The sequence below is a fragment of the Vitis riparia genome, chromosome 18 (assembly GCF_004353265.1).
Source record: "Vitis riparia cultivar Riparia Gloire de Montpellier isolate 1030 chromosome 18, EGFV_Vit.rip_1.0, whole genome shotgun sequence".
NCBI lineage: Eukaryota > Viridiplantae > Streptophyta > Magnoliopsida > Vitales > Vitaceae > Vitis > Vitis riparia.
Window position 1 is genome coordinate 8,423,283 of NC_048448.1, and position 17,827 is coordinate 8,441,109.

A 17,827-nucleotide genomic window follows, 5' to 3' on the forward strand; every position below is an offset into this window, starting at 1 on the left:
TATAAAATTTTATATATTATTTATATGTTATATAAGTTTATTATTTTAAGATTATTAATTTATTAATAAATCAAATATTTATTTATAATATCTTCTATTTATCAATTTATGTTTGTTGAAATAATACTAGATTTTTAAGTTTAAATATAAATAATTTTTTATTTAAGTATATTTTTAAAATTTCAATCATAAATTGTAATTTAATAGTTTTTAATTAAATTTGAAAGTAAAAAAAAATATTATTATTGAAATTTCAATTATTAACTACTATACTATTATTCGATAAAGATAAATTTATCATAATATAAATAAATTAATATCTTAAAAATTAACAAATTAAATATCTTAAATTAATAAATTATACAATTTTATATATTATTTATATGTTATATAAATTTATTATTTTAAGATTATTAATTTATTAATAAATAAAACATTCATTTATAATATTTTCTATTTATCAATTTATGTTTGTTGAAGTAATACTAGAATTTTAAATTTAAATATAAATAATTTATTATTTAAGTATATTTTTAAATTTCATTCATAAATTGTAATTTAATAATTTTTTAATTAAATTTTAAATTTAAATAAAAATTAACTAAAGTCGCAGTTGCCAACCGCGGCTTTAGTTAAAAAATGAAGTCACGTTTGGCAACTGCGGCTTTAGTACAAAAATGAAGTCGCGTTTGGCAACTGCGAATTTAGTACAAAAATGAAGCCGCGTTGGCCAACTGAGGCTTTAGTGCAAAAATGAAGTCGCGTTTCCCAACTGCGGCTTTAGTACAAAAATGAAGCCGCGTTTCCCAACTACGGCTTTCACTATAATGACGAAAAAAAATATTTTTTAATGATGTGGCGCCTACGTGGCATCAAAAAGGTCATTTTGAACAATAGTTTGAAAATGTGCCGGTTTTCAACATTAAGTTTTAAAAATGGGTCATTTTGACCCAAAACTCCCTCTCTTCTCTCTTATCATTCAGTAGCCGTAAATCACATGTGTGTCTGTTTCTCAACTATTTAACATCTGTTGCGTTTGGAATTTTTGTATCTAAGATTGGAATTCATTGCAATGAAAAGATTTAATCTAACTTTCAATAAAAAAAATCCTATAAAGAAGTTGAATAGCTTTCTTGGAATTATCCATCACTGATTAAGGATTAATGTGAAGTTCAAATAAATTTTCCTAACTGAACTGCCAGATCCTTCTTTTAGTAAGACTGAATTAGTTTTAATTTTTTGGATGAATGAGTAAACAGTGTAGAACTGACGCTAGAGGAACAAGAAAAGTCTGACAAATGGCTCTGGTGTGCTCAAACTATTCAGAGAACTTGCAGTGAATGGAAGTGTACTATGGGCCTCTTCATCTTTTAATTTTCATCCGTTTTATGACAGACAGATTAATTTAGTTAAATAAATTTTGAGAATGCACTTTCATTTTCTGGAAACTATCCTCTCTATCCGAACATTAATTATTCATTTTAGGCGGGAAAAATTGGAGCAGTTGCTTCCTCCACCAAGATCCATTTATTGTTTTTGCTAGGCCATTCTTTGCCTAGCTAGTTATGTTTCTGCTTGTCAAATATCTCTTGATTAATTTCAGAATAGAAGAAAAGAGACGACGAGCGGCCTTTTCTTCATCAGTACTAAATTTTCAACCTTGTGCATATGCCTCATATTTCTTGCCATCAATACTGAAGGAGAGAGTAGCAGCAGAGAAATTTTGGAGCTCACTATTGGTGGCGGCAGTGGCGACAGAGGCGGTGGTGGAGGTGGAGGTGGAAACAGAGCACAAAAGGAGAAACTTTGGAGTCCATTTTGTTCACTTCCTCCCCACTTTGCATTGCAATTTCCACCACCACCTCCCGTCGGACCAGAAGTTTTGGTCTTTGACGACCAAAGGCTCGCTGTGGTTTACCCTGTCATCCAAAAATTCAAGGCCATAATCACCTCAGTCCCTCTAGGCATCACCAAATCCTGGCAAGGTTTGGACATATGCAGCTGCAAAGGATTCTACTGTGACAATCCACCAGACAACAAAACTGCCATTGCTCTCGCCTCCATTGACTTCAACGGATTCCAGCTTGGCGTCCCCACCCTCGATGGCTTCATCAACCAACTTCCAGACATTGCTCTCTTTCATGCAAATTCCAACAACTTTGCCGGCACCAACCCTCCGGATATTGCCAAGCTACCTTATCTCTACGAGCTAGACATAAGTAACAATAAATTGTCAGGCTCATTTCCAACGGCAATTTTGGGAATTAAAAGCCTAACCTTCTTGGATATTCGGTTCAATCTTTTTACTGGGTCCGTACCATCTCAATTATTTTCACAGAATCTTGATGTCCTCTTCATTAAAGATAACAATTTCAGGCAGATGCTGCCTGATAACCTGGGCAACACTCACGTTCTTTATCTTATATTAGCCAACAACGGATTCATGGGTCCTATCCCTCAAGCATTAACAAAGCTTTGTCCACTCTAACTGAAGTTCTCTTCCTAAACAATATGCTAACTGGTTGTCTGCCCCTTGAGATAGGATTTTTAAAGGAGGCGAGGGTGTTCGATGTAGGAAACAATCGGCTTACAGGTCCAATACCATTCTCCTTGGGTTGCCTGGAGAAGTGGAGGAGCTCAACTTTGCCGGTAACCTCTTCTATGGAATGGTGCCAGAGGTGCTTTGTCAACTCCCAACTTTGTTGAACTTGTCTTTGTATGATAATTATTTTATGCAAGTAGGGCTAGCATGTAGGAGCTTGATTTGGAAGGGGCTCTTGGATATTAGAAAGAACTGCATTCCTGATCTGCCATTTCGAAGATCCGTAGCTGAATGCGCAGATTTATCTCAGTACACAAGGTTCTGTCCTTACATGAACTCACATTCCTTGCAAGCCTCGGCATCTTGGTTCTCCGGGTTCTTTGATTCCCTAAAATGGCTGCTTAGCCTTGTCATTCTCTTTTCATGCAAACCACTTTGAATTATTCTGAACATGTATGCAGGGTCATTCTTTCACTTCTTCAATGGAATGAGCTGAAATCAAGAAATAATCAATCATCTGGTAGTCAATTTTGATACACTCTTCACAAAGTTCCACACTTTAGACATGATATTTGAGTACCCCGCTACATGTAATCGGAGAGAAACCGTTATGTGGTTCAGTAACACGATTGCTATTAGAAACCTTGCAGGTTTGGTATGGGAAAAAATACAGTCTGTTTGCACCCTATGAAATGTTCCATGAAAGAAACTGGCTCCCATTGCCCAGCCCAGCGTTGACATTGAACTGCAAAACTGAAAGGACGTACTTTATCATGTGAGAACCTTTTGCCTCACCCTCTATTGAATTCCAGAAGGCAGGAAGGTTATGAGTAAATTATGCTATGTAGAGTGAGATTCAAATGTAATTTGACATGTACACATAGTACAAGGTTTCTCCCAGGGGTAAACAGGACCAAAATTTAAGGTTTGAATGCTCCTGCATTTACCAACAATGCTCAGTTATAGTTCCTTCCTGTGTGTCACTGCAATTAAAGGATAGACAGCCCAATATAACAGTAGATTGAAAAATGCCAAAAGAAAAGGTTATATTCCAAAGGATATTGAAGAGACCATTGGAAAATTCGTGTTGTTGGTAATACGATTTGCAAGAGTATACAAGCATTGCAAGAGGATAACTTCACTCCTTTTAGTCCTGGCATCCACTGAGAACCATTTTCTCCAACCCTCTACATCTCCCCAATTCCAGTTGTTGATATATAGAACAGAATTAAAGAAAAATCATTCCAATCCTATCTTCTGCTGCAACCATGCAGTCCAGCTCAGGAAGAACCGTTTAATGAATAAATTATCATTCAAAATGTGATCTTTATTTCAGAGCATTGTCACTGGTCACTGCTCTTGATTTTATATCTTTTTATTGTTAGTGGTGAGCATCCGATACCTAGTGGAAGTTTCAAGTTTCCAATGTTTTATAATCAGTATTAAGAAAATAACCCTGGAGTTATCCTGCAGTACTGCTTTCTTTTCCGCGCCAGTAAGTTGCCATATGTTTAATTTGAGGGTGTAAGTTCACAAACGAGATCAGATTCGTCTGGATGGGTCATGGCTTACTTGCAGTTAACCCTTGTTGGCCCTTGATCATATCTTTGGTTTAATCATCAGAGTAAGCATCTCAAAAATGTGAATGAATAGACTGCACATGGTGCCACTGCAGAAATTCTAGTTGGCCTATTAATGCATGCTTTAGTGAAACTACTTAAGCGGTGAATAGTAGTCTTAGTTCTTAAGCCTAAAATTCCTTCCTTTTTTTTTTATTGAAAAAAAAAATTACCACTCTTTTTTACAAGTTTATCTTACAAATGAAAGCAAGAAGGTGGGAAAATATTTGAACTCCCAACAGGGTAACAAAACTTTTGTAGGCCCTGGTGGTTTGGTGCTCACTCTTTGTGCCATGAAGTCATGCCATCAAATCCCACATTCCCAACAAGCTCGACTTTTCAACTCTATTAAATAGCCCGTCCGGAGGCCCAACGGGCCAAAAGGGAGAACCGAGTCAGGATTCTCAAAACATTGATGCTAACAATATGGATCAATCCAAACCTGTAACATTTTTTTTGCTGTTTCATCACTTAACTGCTGATTTGGAATTGCAACAAACAATATAGAAAGTTCATCATATGGGCAAAACCAAAATGGGCCAGAAATAGCTTCTTGTTCACAACACTGAAATCTACTATCTCAATTCCAAGTCTAGGACGATGCAGTTACTTCTGGTGCAATTCTTGTCCATACTCAGGTAGACAAAATCCTAAAAAGCATAAGCGCATTTTTTTTAGTTAACCACACATAGTTTAAGTTAAAAGAAGTGGTAATTGACTCTAATGAAGATTTTAAGTGGATATGAAAATAACCAATAATCAACATTATTATATTAATTAAGGTGCTTCTACTTTTGTTTCTAATTTTGCCCTGTTCAAATATATAGAAAGAGACGAAGGTTCAGCTCATAGGCAAGGCGACTGTTGCACCCACATGTCTTTGCTTCTCGAGGGCATGACCGCTTGGGCAACAGAAACTCGTTGGAGGAAGAGATTTCTTGTATTATACCCCGCTGCTAGATTTTTTCTCCATGATTATATGTTTCACTAGCATGAATTGAAATAGAGAGGAAGCACACCATGTGGTGTGGTGGAGGGCTTGGAATGCGTACTTAGCCTTCAAAATGTTAACCCAACCACACACATTCAGAAATAAAAAAGCTGAAGAGATTTTAACGTGATTTAAGTATCATTAGCGTCTCCATGTTTATGAAGCACATTAACACTCAAAAATCTACTAATCTAATATAGTACCCGAACTCAATGAAGAGCTCGACCTTTGAAATTTCCTGCCTAGCTAGTGCAATAAAGGCTGATTCAAACTTCTGAATCTAACATAAAAATTATACCTTCAATTGCATGATCACGCTTGATGGCCATTCTCCATGCTGATGGAAGTCCAGTGCAAGCTGCGTCAATTTTGGAATCCTGCAGGCAAGGTACTATGATGCCAAAAGACGAACAAGTGGCCATCAAATTTGATGGGTCTTTCTTTTGTCTACATCCACATGCCCCCCTAAATTTGCTACGAAAATAATTGAGCCCACTGTTTCGATCATTCTACCAAATAATTTGGGAAAAGAAAGCACACAATTCCACAATCAGTACTGTGCCTTTTTCCACGCCCACCTCATGGAACATGTCTCCAATCTCCAGCCTAGAAGGTGAAGGAAACAGGAGCAAACTAATTATATCTAAAATTGACTTTATCCATTTGCAGTTGGATATTAGCAATACAACTCCACAAAATTGTCTTTTTCCAACTTCTCGTGAGTTGAATGACTGATTTCTTGGAGAACTTACCAACTGTGTAAGGAAATTACCCAAAACTTGTCCCCCACTTAACTTGGGTACTGGATTTGTATCTAACTATGCTGACTCAGAATGCCTTATGGAGGACATTTCTTTTGGTTGATGCATAGCTTTTACCTTACGTTTGTCTAGTATCATTAGCTGTCTTCCTATATCCTCTTTCTAACACTAATAAATTTCTTTGCAAGTACTCTTCAAGGAATCGAAATATGTATATACATATATATATACATGTACACACTTGCACAACTTGGAGGGTTTGTGTTGACAAACCCAACCCAAGTTTCAATGGCTATTCAATGACTTAGAAGAAAGTTCCCCAACCATCCAGCTGTTGTTGCTATGAATTTTTCTGACAGTATATAAAACCTAAGCTTAATTAGTAAATGTGTTTATGGTAATTTTGATCTAACCTGCAGGAACAACAAACGTACTCCTGTACGCTGACAATTATATTTTGCATGTTTTCTAAACCAATTCACTGGTTATATTGGGCAAATTAACTTGTCTTAAGGTGTGTTTGTTAGTTGACCAGTGTGAAATTAACACACCAGAAAAAGTTATACAAAATGGATTATAAAAGGTCTAGGTTTATTTGAGTCCAACTCAAACCAGGAAGAAGCTAACCTCACATGGCATAACCTATCCCAATCCATGATTTAATTAGAGACCTAGATGCTGTTGGCTGAGGGAGCGGTCAGCGTATTCATCATTTGGCCCTCAACTCAGACAGATATTGAACCCTCATAAACTAATATATGCTTGAAGCTCACAACATATATTTGTCAGTGGACAGGCAGTCAAACCCCTAATCACATGCCAACAGATGAGACAAGGATCTTGATTATAAATAGTAGGAAATCTTAATATTAGTGACGAAATGCAAAGAAATATATAGCTTGAAACTTTGGGCAGTCTCAAAGATGGTTGTATGTGGTAAATTGGAAGAGCCAAATTCCCATTATACATGTGCACATAATAGACTTATAGAAGTGAATAGCATTACTTTTATCATTCGGTTTAAACTAAATTAAATGAAAACTCCATCCGACAGAATTTCTATTAATTAAAACAATAAAGTTAATAAGTGGTGGAAAGTGACCTGACGAGGTCAGCCAGAAAGGAATAGGGAATTGGACATCATATATGGTGCATGAAAAGCATTAATCAAAATTTGTCATTTTATCTGGCTAGATCGATGGATGGACCCGTAAATGTTGAGGGTACCTGTGTACGTGAATCCTGCTATATCCTCACGGACAATGGCTTTGGAATTTTTTACAATCGTATGGTGAATTTAAAATTAATTTCTATAATATATTACATTAAAAAATATTTACAAATCTTAATGAAACGCTTTTAAAAAAAAATTAAATTTACTATCCATTACATAGGTTAAAAAAATTTGAATTTATATTAAAACTATCTCTTAAAAAGACATCTTTTACAATTTTATAAAATCGAATTTATATTAAAAGTCTTTAAAAAAGATGTTTTTCATAATTTTTATATCAATTGTATAATAAAAAAAATTAAAATTTATACTAAAAATGTCTCAAGACATTGTTTATAATTTTATAAAATTAAATTTATATTAAAAATGTCTATGTGAAGAAACACTTTCAATAATTTTCATATTAGTTATTTATTAAAATTATTAAATTTATATTAAAGGTATCTCTTCAAAAAATATTTTTTATAATTTTATAAAATTAAATTTGTATTAAAAGATTTTAATAGATATTTTTAGTATAAATTTAATTTTTTTTATAATTGATTAATATAAAAATCGTGAAAAATGTTTCTTCAAAATATATATTTAGCATTTAATATTTTTTTAATATATATGATTAATAAAAAAATTATGAAAAAGTGTCTCTTTAGACATCTTTAATATAAATTTTAAATTTTTTTCAGTATATATAGTTAATATAAAAATTATGAAAGACGTATCTTTAAGAAATAGTTTTCGAAGTGAAAAAGTATTTATGAATGGTCTTATAACTATTATATTTTAAGAATTTTTTTCCAAAGTACAATTTTTTTTTCCAAACTGAAGAAGTTAAAAAAGCCCATGGCTGCGGTCTCCAGATCGTGAAATACCTTTCTTCAATCAAGTATAAAGGGCGGAGGGAAATAAAAAATAACAGGGAAAGAAAGAAATTTGTTTCTTTTAAGGAGAAAACGTGGGGTAAAGTTGAATTTGATTCGCCAAATCATTTGGACAAGGGATCAAAACAAGGGCGGGTGAAGAGGGGGTAGGGCGGTTAAATAAAGCATAAAAGATTAAAAGGTTAAAACTTAAAAAGAGAATGGCCTAGTGAAGCAGCTGTTAAAATTTTGGTGTAATAGAAGCCGTACAGATAACATTTTTAATTTTTTAACACAACGGGATCAGACAGACTTTGCTCTGCTCGCCTCTTTTTTTTACTTGTCCACCTTCACGTGATTCTGAGCTTGCAGTCCGACAGCTGCTCTGTCACGTTCTGCACCTTGCTCACTAGTGTCGTACCTTTCTTCTATCCCCATTCCCTCCTCACTCTCCCAAGTCTAAACCCTAACAGGGAACGAAATGCATGATCAGAGTAGATGCCGCTGAAGTTGTAGAGAGACAGGGCTCAGCTGGCATTATTGGCTTCTCTTTCTGATTCACTAAAAATGCTCAATCCTATACAGTCTCTTGCTCCGTGCTTGTTTATTCTCTCGGTCGCTTTTTTGACTGCTTCTTCCACTGCTGCCACTCATCCACCGCATGCTGTTTCGCCCTCGCCCTCGCCCACGCTACCACCATCTGATGCCATTGCCCTTGTCATGTTCAAATCCAAAGCCGACTTGGGTAACAAGCTTCGCTTCACTGCAAGCACCAGTCTCAATTACTGCTATTGGCAAGGAGTCGCATGCCTCCGAGGGAAAGTGGTGCGCCTAGTTCTGGAAGGGCTCGATCTCGGTGGGGTTTTTGGTCCTGACACATTGAGTCGTCTCGACCAACTTAGAGTCCTCAGTTTGCAGAACAACTCGCTCGTTGGACCCATTCCAGATCTCTCCAAATTCTTCAATCTCAAGGCTCTGTTTCTTGATCACAACTCGTTCACGGGCTCTTTTCCACCTTCAATCTCGTCGCTTCATCGGCTTCGAACCCTTGATTTCTCTTACAATAATCTGACCGGCCCTTTACCTATTTGGTTAACAAAACTAGATCGGCTATACTACCTGCGACTTGAGTCGAACCGGTTCAACGGAACGATTCCTCCACTCAACCAGTCCACTCTCCAAACGTTTAATGTTTCGCGTAATAACCTCTTCGGTGCCATACCCGTGACACCTACTTTGTTGCACTTTGAAGCGTCTGCGTTCGCATTGAACCCTGGTCTCTGCGGTGAGATTCTTCACAAAGAGTGCCACCCGAGTCAACCCTTTTTTAGTCCATCAGCGCCGGTCGCCACGCCACCACCGCCAGTGGGTCTTGGGCAAAACGAGCAGGTGCACGGTGTTGAGTTGGCTCAACCGTGTCCGAAGAATCATAAGAGAACCGTGGTGATCCTGGGCTTCTCATCTGGGGTGTTCGTTCTGATTAGTTCACTTCTTTGTTTTGTGATAGCAATGAAGAGACAGCGAAACCAGAGGAACACAGCGCCGACGATGGCTTCTGACTCTGCAGCAACAGCCCAGGCTGCGGCCGTGATGAGAATAGAAGAAGAGAACGAGTTGGAGGAGAAGGTGAAGAAGGTACAGGGAATGCAAGTGGCGAAGAGTGGGAGTTTAGTATTTTGTGCAGGGGAGGCGCAGCTGTATACTCTGGAACAGCTGATGAGGGCTTCAGCTGAGTTGCTGGGGAGAGGAAGCATAGGGACCACTTACAAAGCGGTGTTGGATAACCGTCTGATCGTCAGCGTGAAGAGACTCGACGCCGGTAAAACAGCGATCACAGATAAAGAGACGTACGAGCGTCACATGGAATCAGTTGGTGGACTTCGCCACCCAAATCTGGTTCCGCTCAGAGCCTATTTCCAGGCCCAGGAAGAGAGACTCCTCATCTACGATTACCAGCCCAACGGCAGTCTCTTCTCCCTCATTCACGGTAACGTCATACCCTCTACTCACTGGGTCACTACCTGTCCAGCCTCTTGGACTCGGTTGGACTCAGTGATTCCACATTTTCGATTCCAGTTTTTGTTTGATTTGAGACTGATTCTGACCATGGATAGCCACGTAAACATGGAAAATTTAATCATATCCTCGTGGATGATTGCGTGGCATATTAGTATTGAATATTCCTACCAATTTCTTTCCTGGGCTCTTCATCATTACTCACTTTGAAGTTTCTTAGATTTGGGAGTATCTCACTTTTCCACCAATACCACCTAGAACCTCGCCGCTGTCTACGTTGGGAATTGGTCTTGTGATTCAATAGTTGAATAACACGTTGGTTCGCGAGACTTGAGTCAGCTTAGTGAAGTGATTAAAGTGCCTGATACCACTTTTTTCCAAATCAGATTTCTAGGGGTAGTACTATATTTGATCCATTACTTGATTGCTCAGCCAGCGACGGAGCCACAGTAGGACACCTGAATCTTGGCCGTTGATCATCTTTATTTAGAATGCATCAGGCGCGTGGGACACCACCTACCTTCCCTATACTATGTATGGTGTTTAACATAGACGCCCTCCGTATTAATGTGCAATATCTTAGCTGTCGGCTGGGATTTGGGAGAATCCCGGTGGATTTTTTCTGGCTTTTCATTTCGTCGGTCCCATCTGCCACAGAATTAAAACTAGCGGCATTAGCATTTCGCTACCTTTGACCGTGCAATAATGAACTTAACCGGAGCAAATGTGTTGCTTCCACTATCAGTCAATGCATCAGACAGGATCCGCTTTGAACACTGTACAAGTAACATATCTGCTCTGGCAATAGAATAACTTCGCCTTAGTTTTTGATTTGATCCATCGTATTTTCGCCACTGTAGGGGAGAATCAGTTACGAGCCATTCCAATGAAATTAATTATGGTCCTCCTAAGATAAAATAGACAAAACTTTGAATTGATTCTATTTTAGAATAATGATAAAATATCGGTATCCTTTTTTGGAAGAATGTTTTTAAATTTGAATTTGCATGTGCACGATCAGGTTCAAAGTCAACGAGGGCAAAGCCTCTTCACTGGACATCGTGTTTGAAAATAGCAGAGGACGTGGCACAAGGTCTGTCCTACATACATCAAGCATGGAGACTTGTCCATGGCAATCTCAAGTCCTCCAACGTCCTCCTCGGCCCTGACTTCGAGGCTTGTCTCACCGACTACTGCCTCGCCGTCCTCGCCTCCCCCTCCTTAGACGACGATCTCGACTCCGCCTCTTATAAAGCCCCCGAAACCCGAAATCCCAGTGGGCAAGCAACGTCTAAAGCCGACGTGTATGCATTCGGCATTCTCCTGCTGGAGCTTCTAACGGGTAAACCTCCATCGCAGCATCCGGTTCTAATGCCAGATGATATGATGAACTGGGTTAGGTCCACCAGGGACGACGATGATGGGGAAGATAACAGGATGGGGATGCTTCTTGAAGTAGCCATTGCCTGTAGTGTGACCTCGCCGGAGCAGAGGCCCACAATGTGGCAAGTCTTGAAAATGATACAGGAGATTAAAGAGAGTGTATTAATGGAGGACAACGAGTTGGACCCACCCACTGGGTTGTCCTAGCTATTATTGTACCACACTCGTCTGTAATGCAAAGAAAAAAAGGAAAAAGGTGAAAAAGAAGCAAACAAAGGCCATGCAACTTCCCTTGCCTTTTTCTCCTCTGCGCGGTCCTACCTTCATCTCTATTTCGTGGGTTTCTATATTTGAGTGTCTGTAGGTATCGTGCAGCGCTGCCCCACGTGATGATTATTGAGAATTATATGGTTTTAGCTGCAGAACGAGTAATCCAAATCCACTGACATCAATTTCTTATTCCTGCCATCGCTTCAAGGGAATCGATGAATTTCATTCTGTGAAAAGATTTAATGGCGATGTGTATACCAATCTCTGAAAACACTAATGAGACCATTTTTATAGGCAAAAATTAAGTGCGATGGCAAAGTGATCTATTGCTCATCTACTTACGTATTGTCTTGAATGGAATCTGCATATGGTTAGGTGCAATGAAGATTTTATGTCCGCACCAAAAAGGTCTTAGCAATCAACAGGGATCGCTCAGGTTTTGTCATTGGCATCCCAATTCGTACTTCCTGTATCACAGGGCCCGACTACTACATCTCTTATCAGTTACGTACTATATTTATTAGAATTTTTTTTTTTCCTTTTAGAAGTAAAAGTAGATTAATCGTTATCTCATTTTAAATCTGTTTAAATTTTAATGGTGTCGTATCTCTTTTCAAGAGAGAATTCATAATATAAAAAAAATCCTAAATTTCATTTTATCTCTTTTTCTTTTTGAATCTATTTTGGATTTCAATATGGTGTCAAAAGCAAGATTGAATAATAAATTAATTTATTTTTCTATATTTTGTTCATTTTAGTTTAAAATTTAATATTTATAATTTTAAAATTTATCTAATAAAAGTAATTTAAAAATTAAAACAAAACAAAATTATTTATTTTGTAAATAATTATTTAATAAATTAAAAAAAATAAAATGATAATAAATTTAATTTTTATAAACTCAATTTTCACATAAAATTGATAATAAATTTTTTTTCTTAATTTAAAAGTTTAAAAATTAAAATATTTATTATTTATCTTACAAATAAAAAATAATATAAAATTAAATTAGTTTCCATTTATTGTTATAATTAACTAAATTAATTTAAATATAAAATTGAAATAAAGACCAAAATATTTTTTAAATTGACATCTAACTTAATATAAAATAGTATTTTTAAATATAAGATGCTAGACATAATTTATACTTTTATAAATATTATTATTGATGAATAATATATCTCAATAATTATAATAATTTTTATATATTAATTTAGTAGATAAAATTAATTAATTTTATAATACATATATTTATAATAATTATATTATTGTACTTGTTTTCTTATTTTTTTAGTGAATAGCACAATGCTATATCACTTAAAAATTGTTTATTCAAAAAGTGATTTTCTTAAAATTAAAATTTTATTTATTCTCAATGCTTTAGACTGATTGAAAATAATTGTTATTAAAAACAATATTAAGAAGTAATGTGGAAGTGAAAAAAATAATAATAAATAAAATTTTAAAATTAAAATATTTATTACTTATAGTAGAAATAAAAATGAGTATAAAATTAAATTAATTGAAAGATAAAATTCGAGATAAAAACCAAAATATTGTTTTAATCAATATGAGATTTTATAAATATTATAATTATAAATAATATATCAATAATAATAAACATACAATCAATTAATTTTACAATGCATATATTTATAATAATTTTATTATTAAAATACATTATTTGTTAAAAATTATTAAAAATAAGAAAACATAAAAAGAAAGTTAATTTTTTGAAATTGTCTTCCTCATGATTGTTTTTTATTTTAAAGAAATCAAAAGACGATTTCTTCTCTTAATTTTTCTTTATTTTAAAAAAAATTATCTATTCAAAAGACTATTTTAATATATGATTTTTTAAATAAATAAATAAATAGAAATCATCTTTTGAATAGATAAATTTTTCTTTAAAGAATTTTTAGAAATAGTCTCTTGAAAAGATGATTTGTTGTTATAATTTTTATTTAAATAATAATAAAAATAAATTGTCTCAAAGGATTTTTGTCCATAATTTTTACTTTAAATCCAATCTCTCTTTCTTAATTGACAAAAACTAGAATAGATTGGGAAATATTTTTTCCATTACCCTAACTCATGGACGGTCAAGTCTGTGATCTTAGATAAATTATTATGATTAATTTATTGTTTTGATTGATCTATACTCTGACCTTAAAGCACAACAAAATAAATAATTAAATAAAACTAAAGAAAAGAAAGAAAAAAAATGAAAAATCAATGAAGTTATTGCCTAAAGGGCTGAACTTGGGCTTGGACTTGGGTTGGAATTCCTTTAAGAGGACGGAAGAATTAGGTATATGGGCTTAAATAACCATAGGACAGATCATAGCCCAAGAAGATACTGGGAAGAGGGCCAACCCAAAACCAAGCTCTGCAAATCCAAAAATCTTCCTTGGTGAGAGACGAGGAGAAGGGGGTGCGGGGTGAGGGGTCCTGCTAGAAATTGCTGGAAACATCTAGTCGCAACACAAATACTTGCTAATTACCTAGGATGGAAAGAAGAAGACAGAAACAAGGAGAGGAAGAAAAAGGGAAAGAAGAAAAATTTAGATCAGATGCCATGGACAGGGAGGACTCAGAAATGATGGATACAGAAACGGCGGCGTCGGGAACCAACCAGAACGACGTCGTTAAAGACTTACTCTCGTTGGCTCGCCAACTCATCAATGAAGGGAAGCCCTCTCAGGCCCTCCAAACGGTACTCCCACCCCACATTCAATTTACCAACTCCTTTTTCTTCCATCTATCTTCTTTTCCTATTTCTTTAATTTCTTCCTTTACTTCTTTCCGTAAATGCTTCCCTATGTTTGATGGTTCGATTCTTTTCCTTTCCTCTGAAAGAAGATTTCTTTTTAATGCTTCTGATTTTTAGATGTATTTTGTAATTTTTTGGCTGAATTTCTGGGGTAATCTCGTATGGCTTGCTGTATTCAGTGTTGCGGAAAGGGTTTTGTTCTTGAGATAATGATGATTACATGTGCCTGGGTTATGGATTTCACAGGAGAAATGGATGGATGTCCTAACGAGGCATCTGGGTTGGGTGATTGTGGGACTGTAAGGGGCATCTTTGATCGCCTGCTACCGTGATTGGTATGGGTTAAAGCCCACATTGCACCCATCTTTGGCGATGTTAAGAATCAAAATCTTGGTGAGTTACTTGCAATTGATGACCCATCTAATTCTATTCCGAATGGCTTTAACATTAGAAAGAGCTTCTTGCCATGGGCTGGCAGTGCTATGGGTACAGGTTGAGCAAATAACTTTGACTTTGGAGAGAGCCTTAGAGGACCATGCCAACTAAAATAAGAAAGATACTGCTTGGGAAGGATAGCAAATAGAATCACCCAATGAATTTCATGACAGTAAGCGCTAATTCCAGAAGAAAATAAAGTTCTGTAAAAGTTTTGATAGCAGGGGAGTGACATGATCACTGTTACAAACATTTTTAGATCAAGAGAGGTGAGGGAACTCTAAAAGGGCAAGAGATGAATAGATTTAAGGGAATTTGAGACTACCATAAAGTCACTTGTAATCTACCTATCAAATAATCAAATGAATAAATAGTTCACTTGTGATTTGTTGATGGGTCTGAGAGTGCAACTTACATCAGCCATACGACAGATAAATGGATCCTAAATAGCATGAAATTGATTGGAAAATTTCAGTAAATTGGGTTCTATGGTTACCCAAAACTCTTGGATAACGCTCAAGGTGGAACTATCAGAACCAATTCCATATTCCCCATCAAATTAAAAGTACTAATCAGCCATCTGTCATCCTAAGTCCTTCAAACCAAAGAATTTTTATTTTTTTTTTATAGGTAAATTTTTGTCCCCATTGGGACTTGAACCTTGAACCTCCCACAAACCCTCCCCATCCCTTTACCACTTGAGCTAGGCCTCAAGGGCTTCAAACCAAAGAATCTTATGTTAGTGGGAAGCATGTTTAGATCACAAATTAGAAAAATAGTGTTGAGAGAATCTATTTAGATGGTCCTCCTTCATGATGTATTCCCTGCTGAACTATTTGATTGAATATTCTAGTACTTTGGACTACCCTCAGACTTGATTGTAGAACAATTTTGTTCCTGAAAATATTCTAGGATATCATTTAGGCTCTGATTTTTTTTAATGATTTTCGCACTATCATCCAAACTATTAACTCTCTGAATACACAAGTGACTTCTGTTTGCACTTTATCTTGACAAGCCAATTCCTTCTTCCTTCAAACCTGTCAACTAATGTTTGCACCCTGCAATATTTTTTTCATGATTTTAGATCTTTCTCAATCACTATTAGTTATTGAGCCCCCACCTCTCAAAATATCATTGTCAGAATGATGAGAAAACCATATCAACAATGCATGATGGCTTTTTATTTATCCCAACCTACTATATGACAAGGATACAAAATACAAGCATCATTTGAGACAAATATGCAGCTAATCTAATTATGGGTATAATCTAGTTCTGACACTGCCCATATATGAGGTGCCTGTCATAGGAAAATGGATAAAAGAGAGGGGGGATGGTAAGGGATACTGCCTGTGACGTAGTCCTTGGAGTTGTCCCTAAAATTGGAGAAGTCAGTGAAATAATGCCTGCATGTTGCATCCCATTGGTTATGTTTCATTCATTCCGTTTCTTGACTCTTTGCATGCCAATAGGGCCATAGAGTGCAAAGCATTTTATTGTGTAGCACATTTCTCTACTCACTGTACTTTTGACTACATGAAATTAGAAGAATATGAATATCTTTTAGGGGCTCTTCATCATACTAGATGATGGAGATAGATTGTTTCTATTGTAATTCTTTTTATGTTTATGTACTCATTGTGTGTGCGGAAGATTCAAATTTTCCTTCAATGGATTTTCAGTGTGCTTGAAATTCTATAATGGTTTCATAGCCTTGTATGATTCAAACCCCTTTGGTTGCTTTGTGCATGCATGTATTGCTATTTCTCTATTAAGTTCTTTGCACCATTGATTGACTAAAAAAATGATGGAAACATTTTATATATAACTTAAGAGCCAGAAAGCATAAATATATTAAGAATACAAGAAATGGTCCTTTGAACGATTCTATCTTGAGTACTTATGCAGTGTTGGAAACAGGTTGTTATGGCAATGAGAACCAGAGGTGGAGATGAGGCTATATTTCAGTCTCTACACCGAGCTCGTGAGCTATATAGAAATAGACTGCAAGCCAATGCTGCTGCTGATCAGTTGGCTTGTTTGTTTGCTGAGTGTGCAATTGCAGAAGTCGAGCCTTGCAATGCTGAACCTTCACCACATGATGTGGTTAGTCCATCTATTGCACCAGATTCTAATGAAACTTCCATACTGGCTGAAACTGGTAGGAGACAAATTGTGTTGGATGCATTCTCAGATGGTAGCAGTTTCATCTGTTTACAATGTGGAGGTCTCGTTAGCAATCATCGCAAAGATGAGCACTATGCATACTGGTGTTGCAAAATCTGACTTTGCAGGGTACTTGGTCTTCTTAGTGTATGACTGCGGAACTGCATCGTACTTGTATTTGGTTTGAATGTCTTGTTGCTTTCAGTTCCTGCTTTATTTATTAGCCACACATGCCAGACGTAGTGACCATAAACAAGTTGAATGCCTGATTTAGAGGCCATGCATTACCTGAAGTGGAGTGAATTTCTAAGGCACATCCTCTTTGTATAATAGTCTAGAGTTTTGTATGTTCATAGCGAAAAACCTTTGTTGTAGAATTTAGGCAAATAATTGGATGAAGCATTTGGCGGTGTTTTGACATAGTAATATTGTTAGTGTTTGCAACAGTGCTTTATGTTCTGGTGGTGTCCTATATCATACTCAGCCTACTTGGCAGGATTTGTTGATTGTCTTTGCCTGTGGACTTGGTTGTGATCTTATAGTGTTCTATCTATGCTTGTTTTCCTGTTATACCCGGTGGCATTTGCTTTACAAGATCTTGTATCTTATCCAGATTTCAGATATGCATAAGTAGAGAGAGAGAGAGATAATTGGGAGCTCTAATCCTTGTCTTTAGATGATTTTCAGTTTGTAGTGCTTGTCATTATCTGACTTTCAGTTAATTTGAAGTTCTCAGATCGAAAATTTTTACAGCCCAACCAAATCAGCTCCTGCACT

The 17,827-nt window shown here is 36.0% G+C and overlaps 3 protein-coding genes across 3 annotated transcripts; all 3 read left to right on the top strand.

Annotated features, from left to right (window-relative positions):
- The first annotated feature begins 1,298 nt into the window (after nt 1-1,298).
- On the top strand, nt 1,299-2,981 carry LOC117907502 (uncharacterized protein At4g06744-like). Its single transcript, XM_034821050.1, is given in 4 exon segments — nt 1,299-1,307; nt 1,604-2,456; nt 2,459-2,626; nt 2,629-2,981. Coding segments are annotated over 4 exon segments (1,383 nt in total).
- Nucleotides 2,982-8,369: 5,388 nt separating this feature from the next.
- Nucleotides 8,370-12,142, top strand: LOC117907662 (probable inactive receptor kinase At5g67200). Its single transcript, XM_034821288.1, has 2 exons — nt 8,370-9,991; nt 11,042-12,142. Exons 1-2 carry the CDS (start codon nt 8,572-8,574, stop codon nt 11,608-11,610), a joined length of 1,989 nt encoding a protein of 662 aa, XP_034677179.1. The 5' UTR covers nt 8,370-8,571; the 3' UTR covers nt 11,611-12,142.
- A 1,955-nt stretch (nt 12,143-14,097) lies between these two features.
- Nucleotides 14,098-17,620, top strand: LOC117907988. Its single transcript, XM_034821693.1, has 2 exons — nt 14,098-14,389; nt 16,805-17,620. The coding sequence occupies exons 1-2, from the start codon at nt 14,183-14,185 to the stop codon at nt 17,168-17,170; spliced, it is 573 nt and encodes a 190-aa protein (XP_034677584.1). The 5' UTR covers nt 14,098-14,182; the 3' UTR covers nt 17,171-17,620.
- Nucleotides 17,621-17,827: the final 207 nt, after the last annotated feature.

Coding starts and splice junctions, on each gene's coding strand:
- LOC117907662 (XM_034821288.1), top strand. CDS start 8,572: ATGCTCAATCCTATACAGTCTCTTGCTCCGTGCTTGTTTATTCTCTCG. Junction 9,992..11,041: donor TCTCTTCTCCCTCATTCACG/GTAACGTCATAC, acceptor GTGCACGATCAG/GTTCAAAGTCAACGAGGGCA.
- LOC117907988 (XM_034821693.1), top strand. CDS start 14,183: ATGGAAAGAAGAAGACAGAAACAAGGAGAGGAAGAAAAAGGGAAAGAA. Junction 14,390..16,804: donor CCTCTCAGGCCCTCCAAACG/GTACTCCCACCC, acceptor TGTTGGAAACAG/GTTGTTATGGCAATGAGAAC.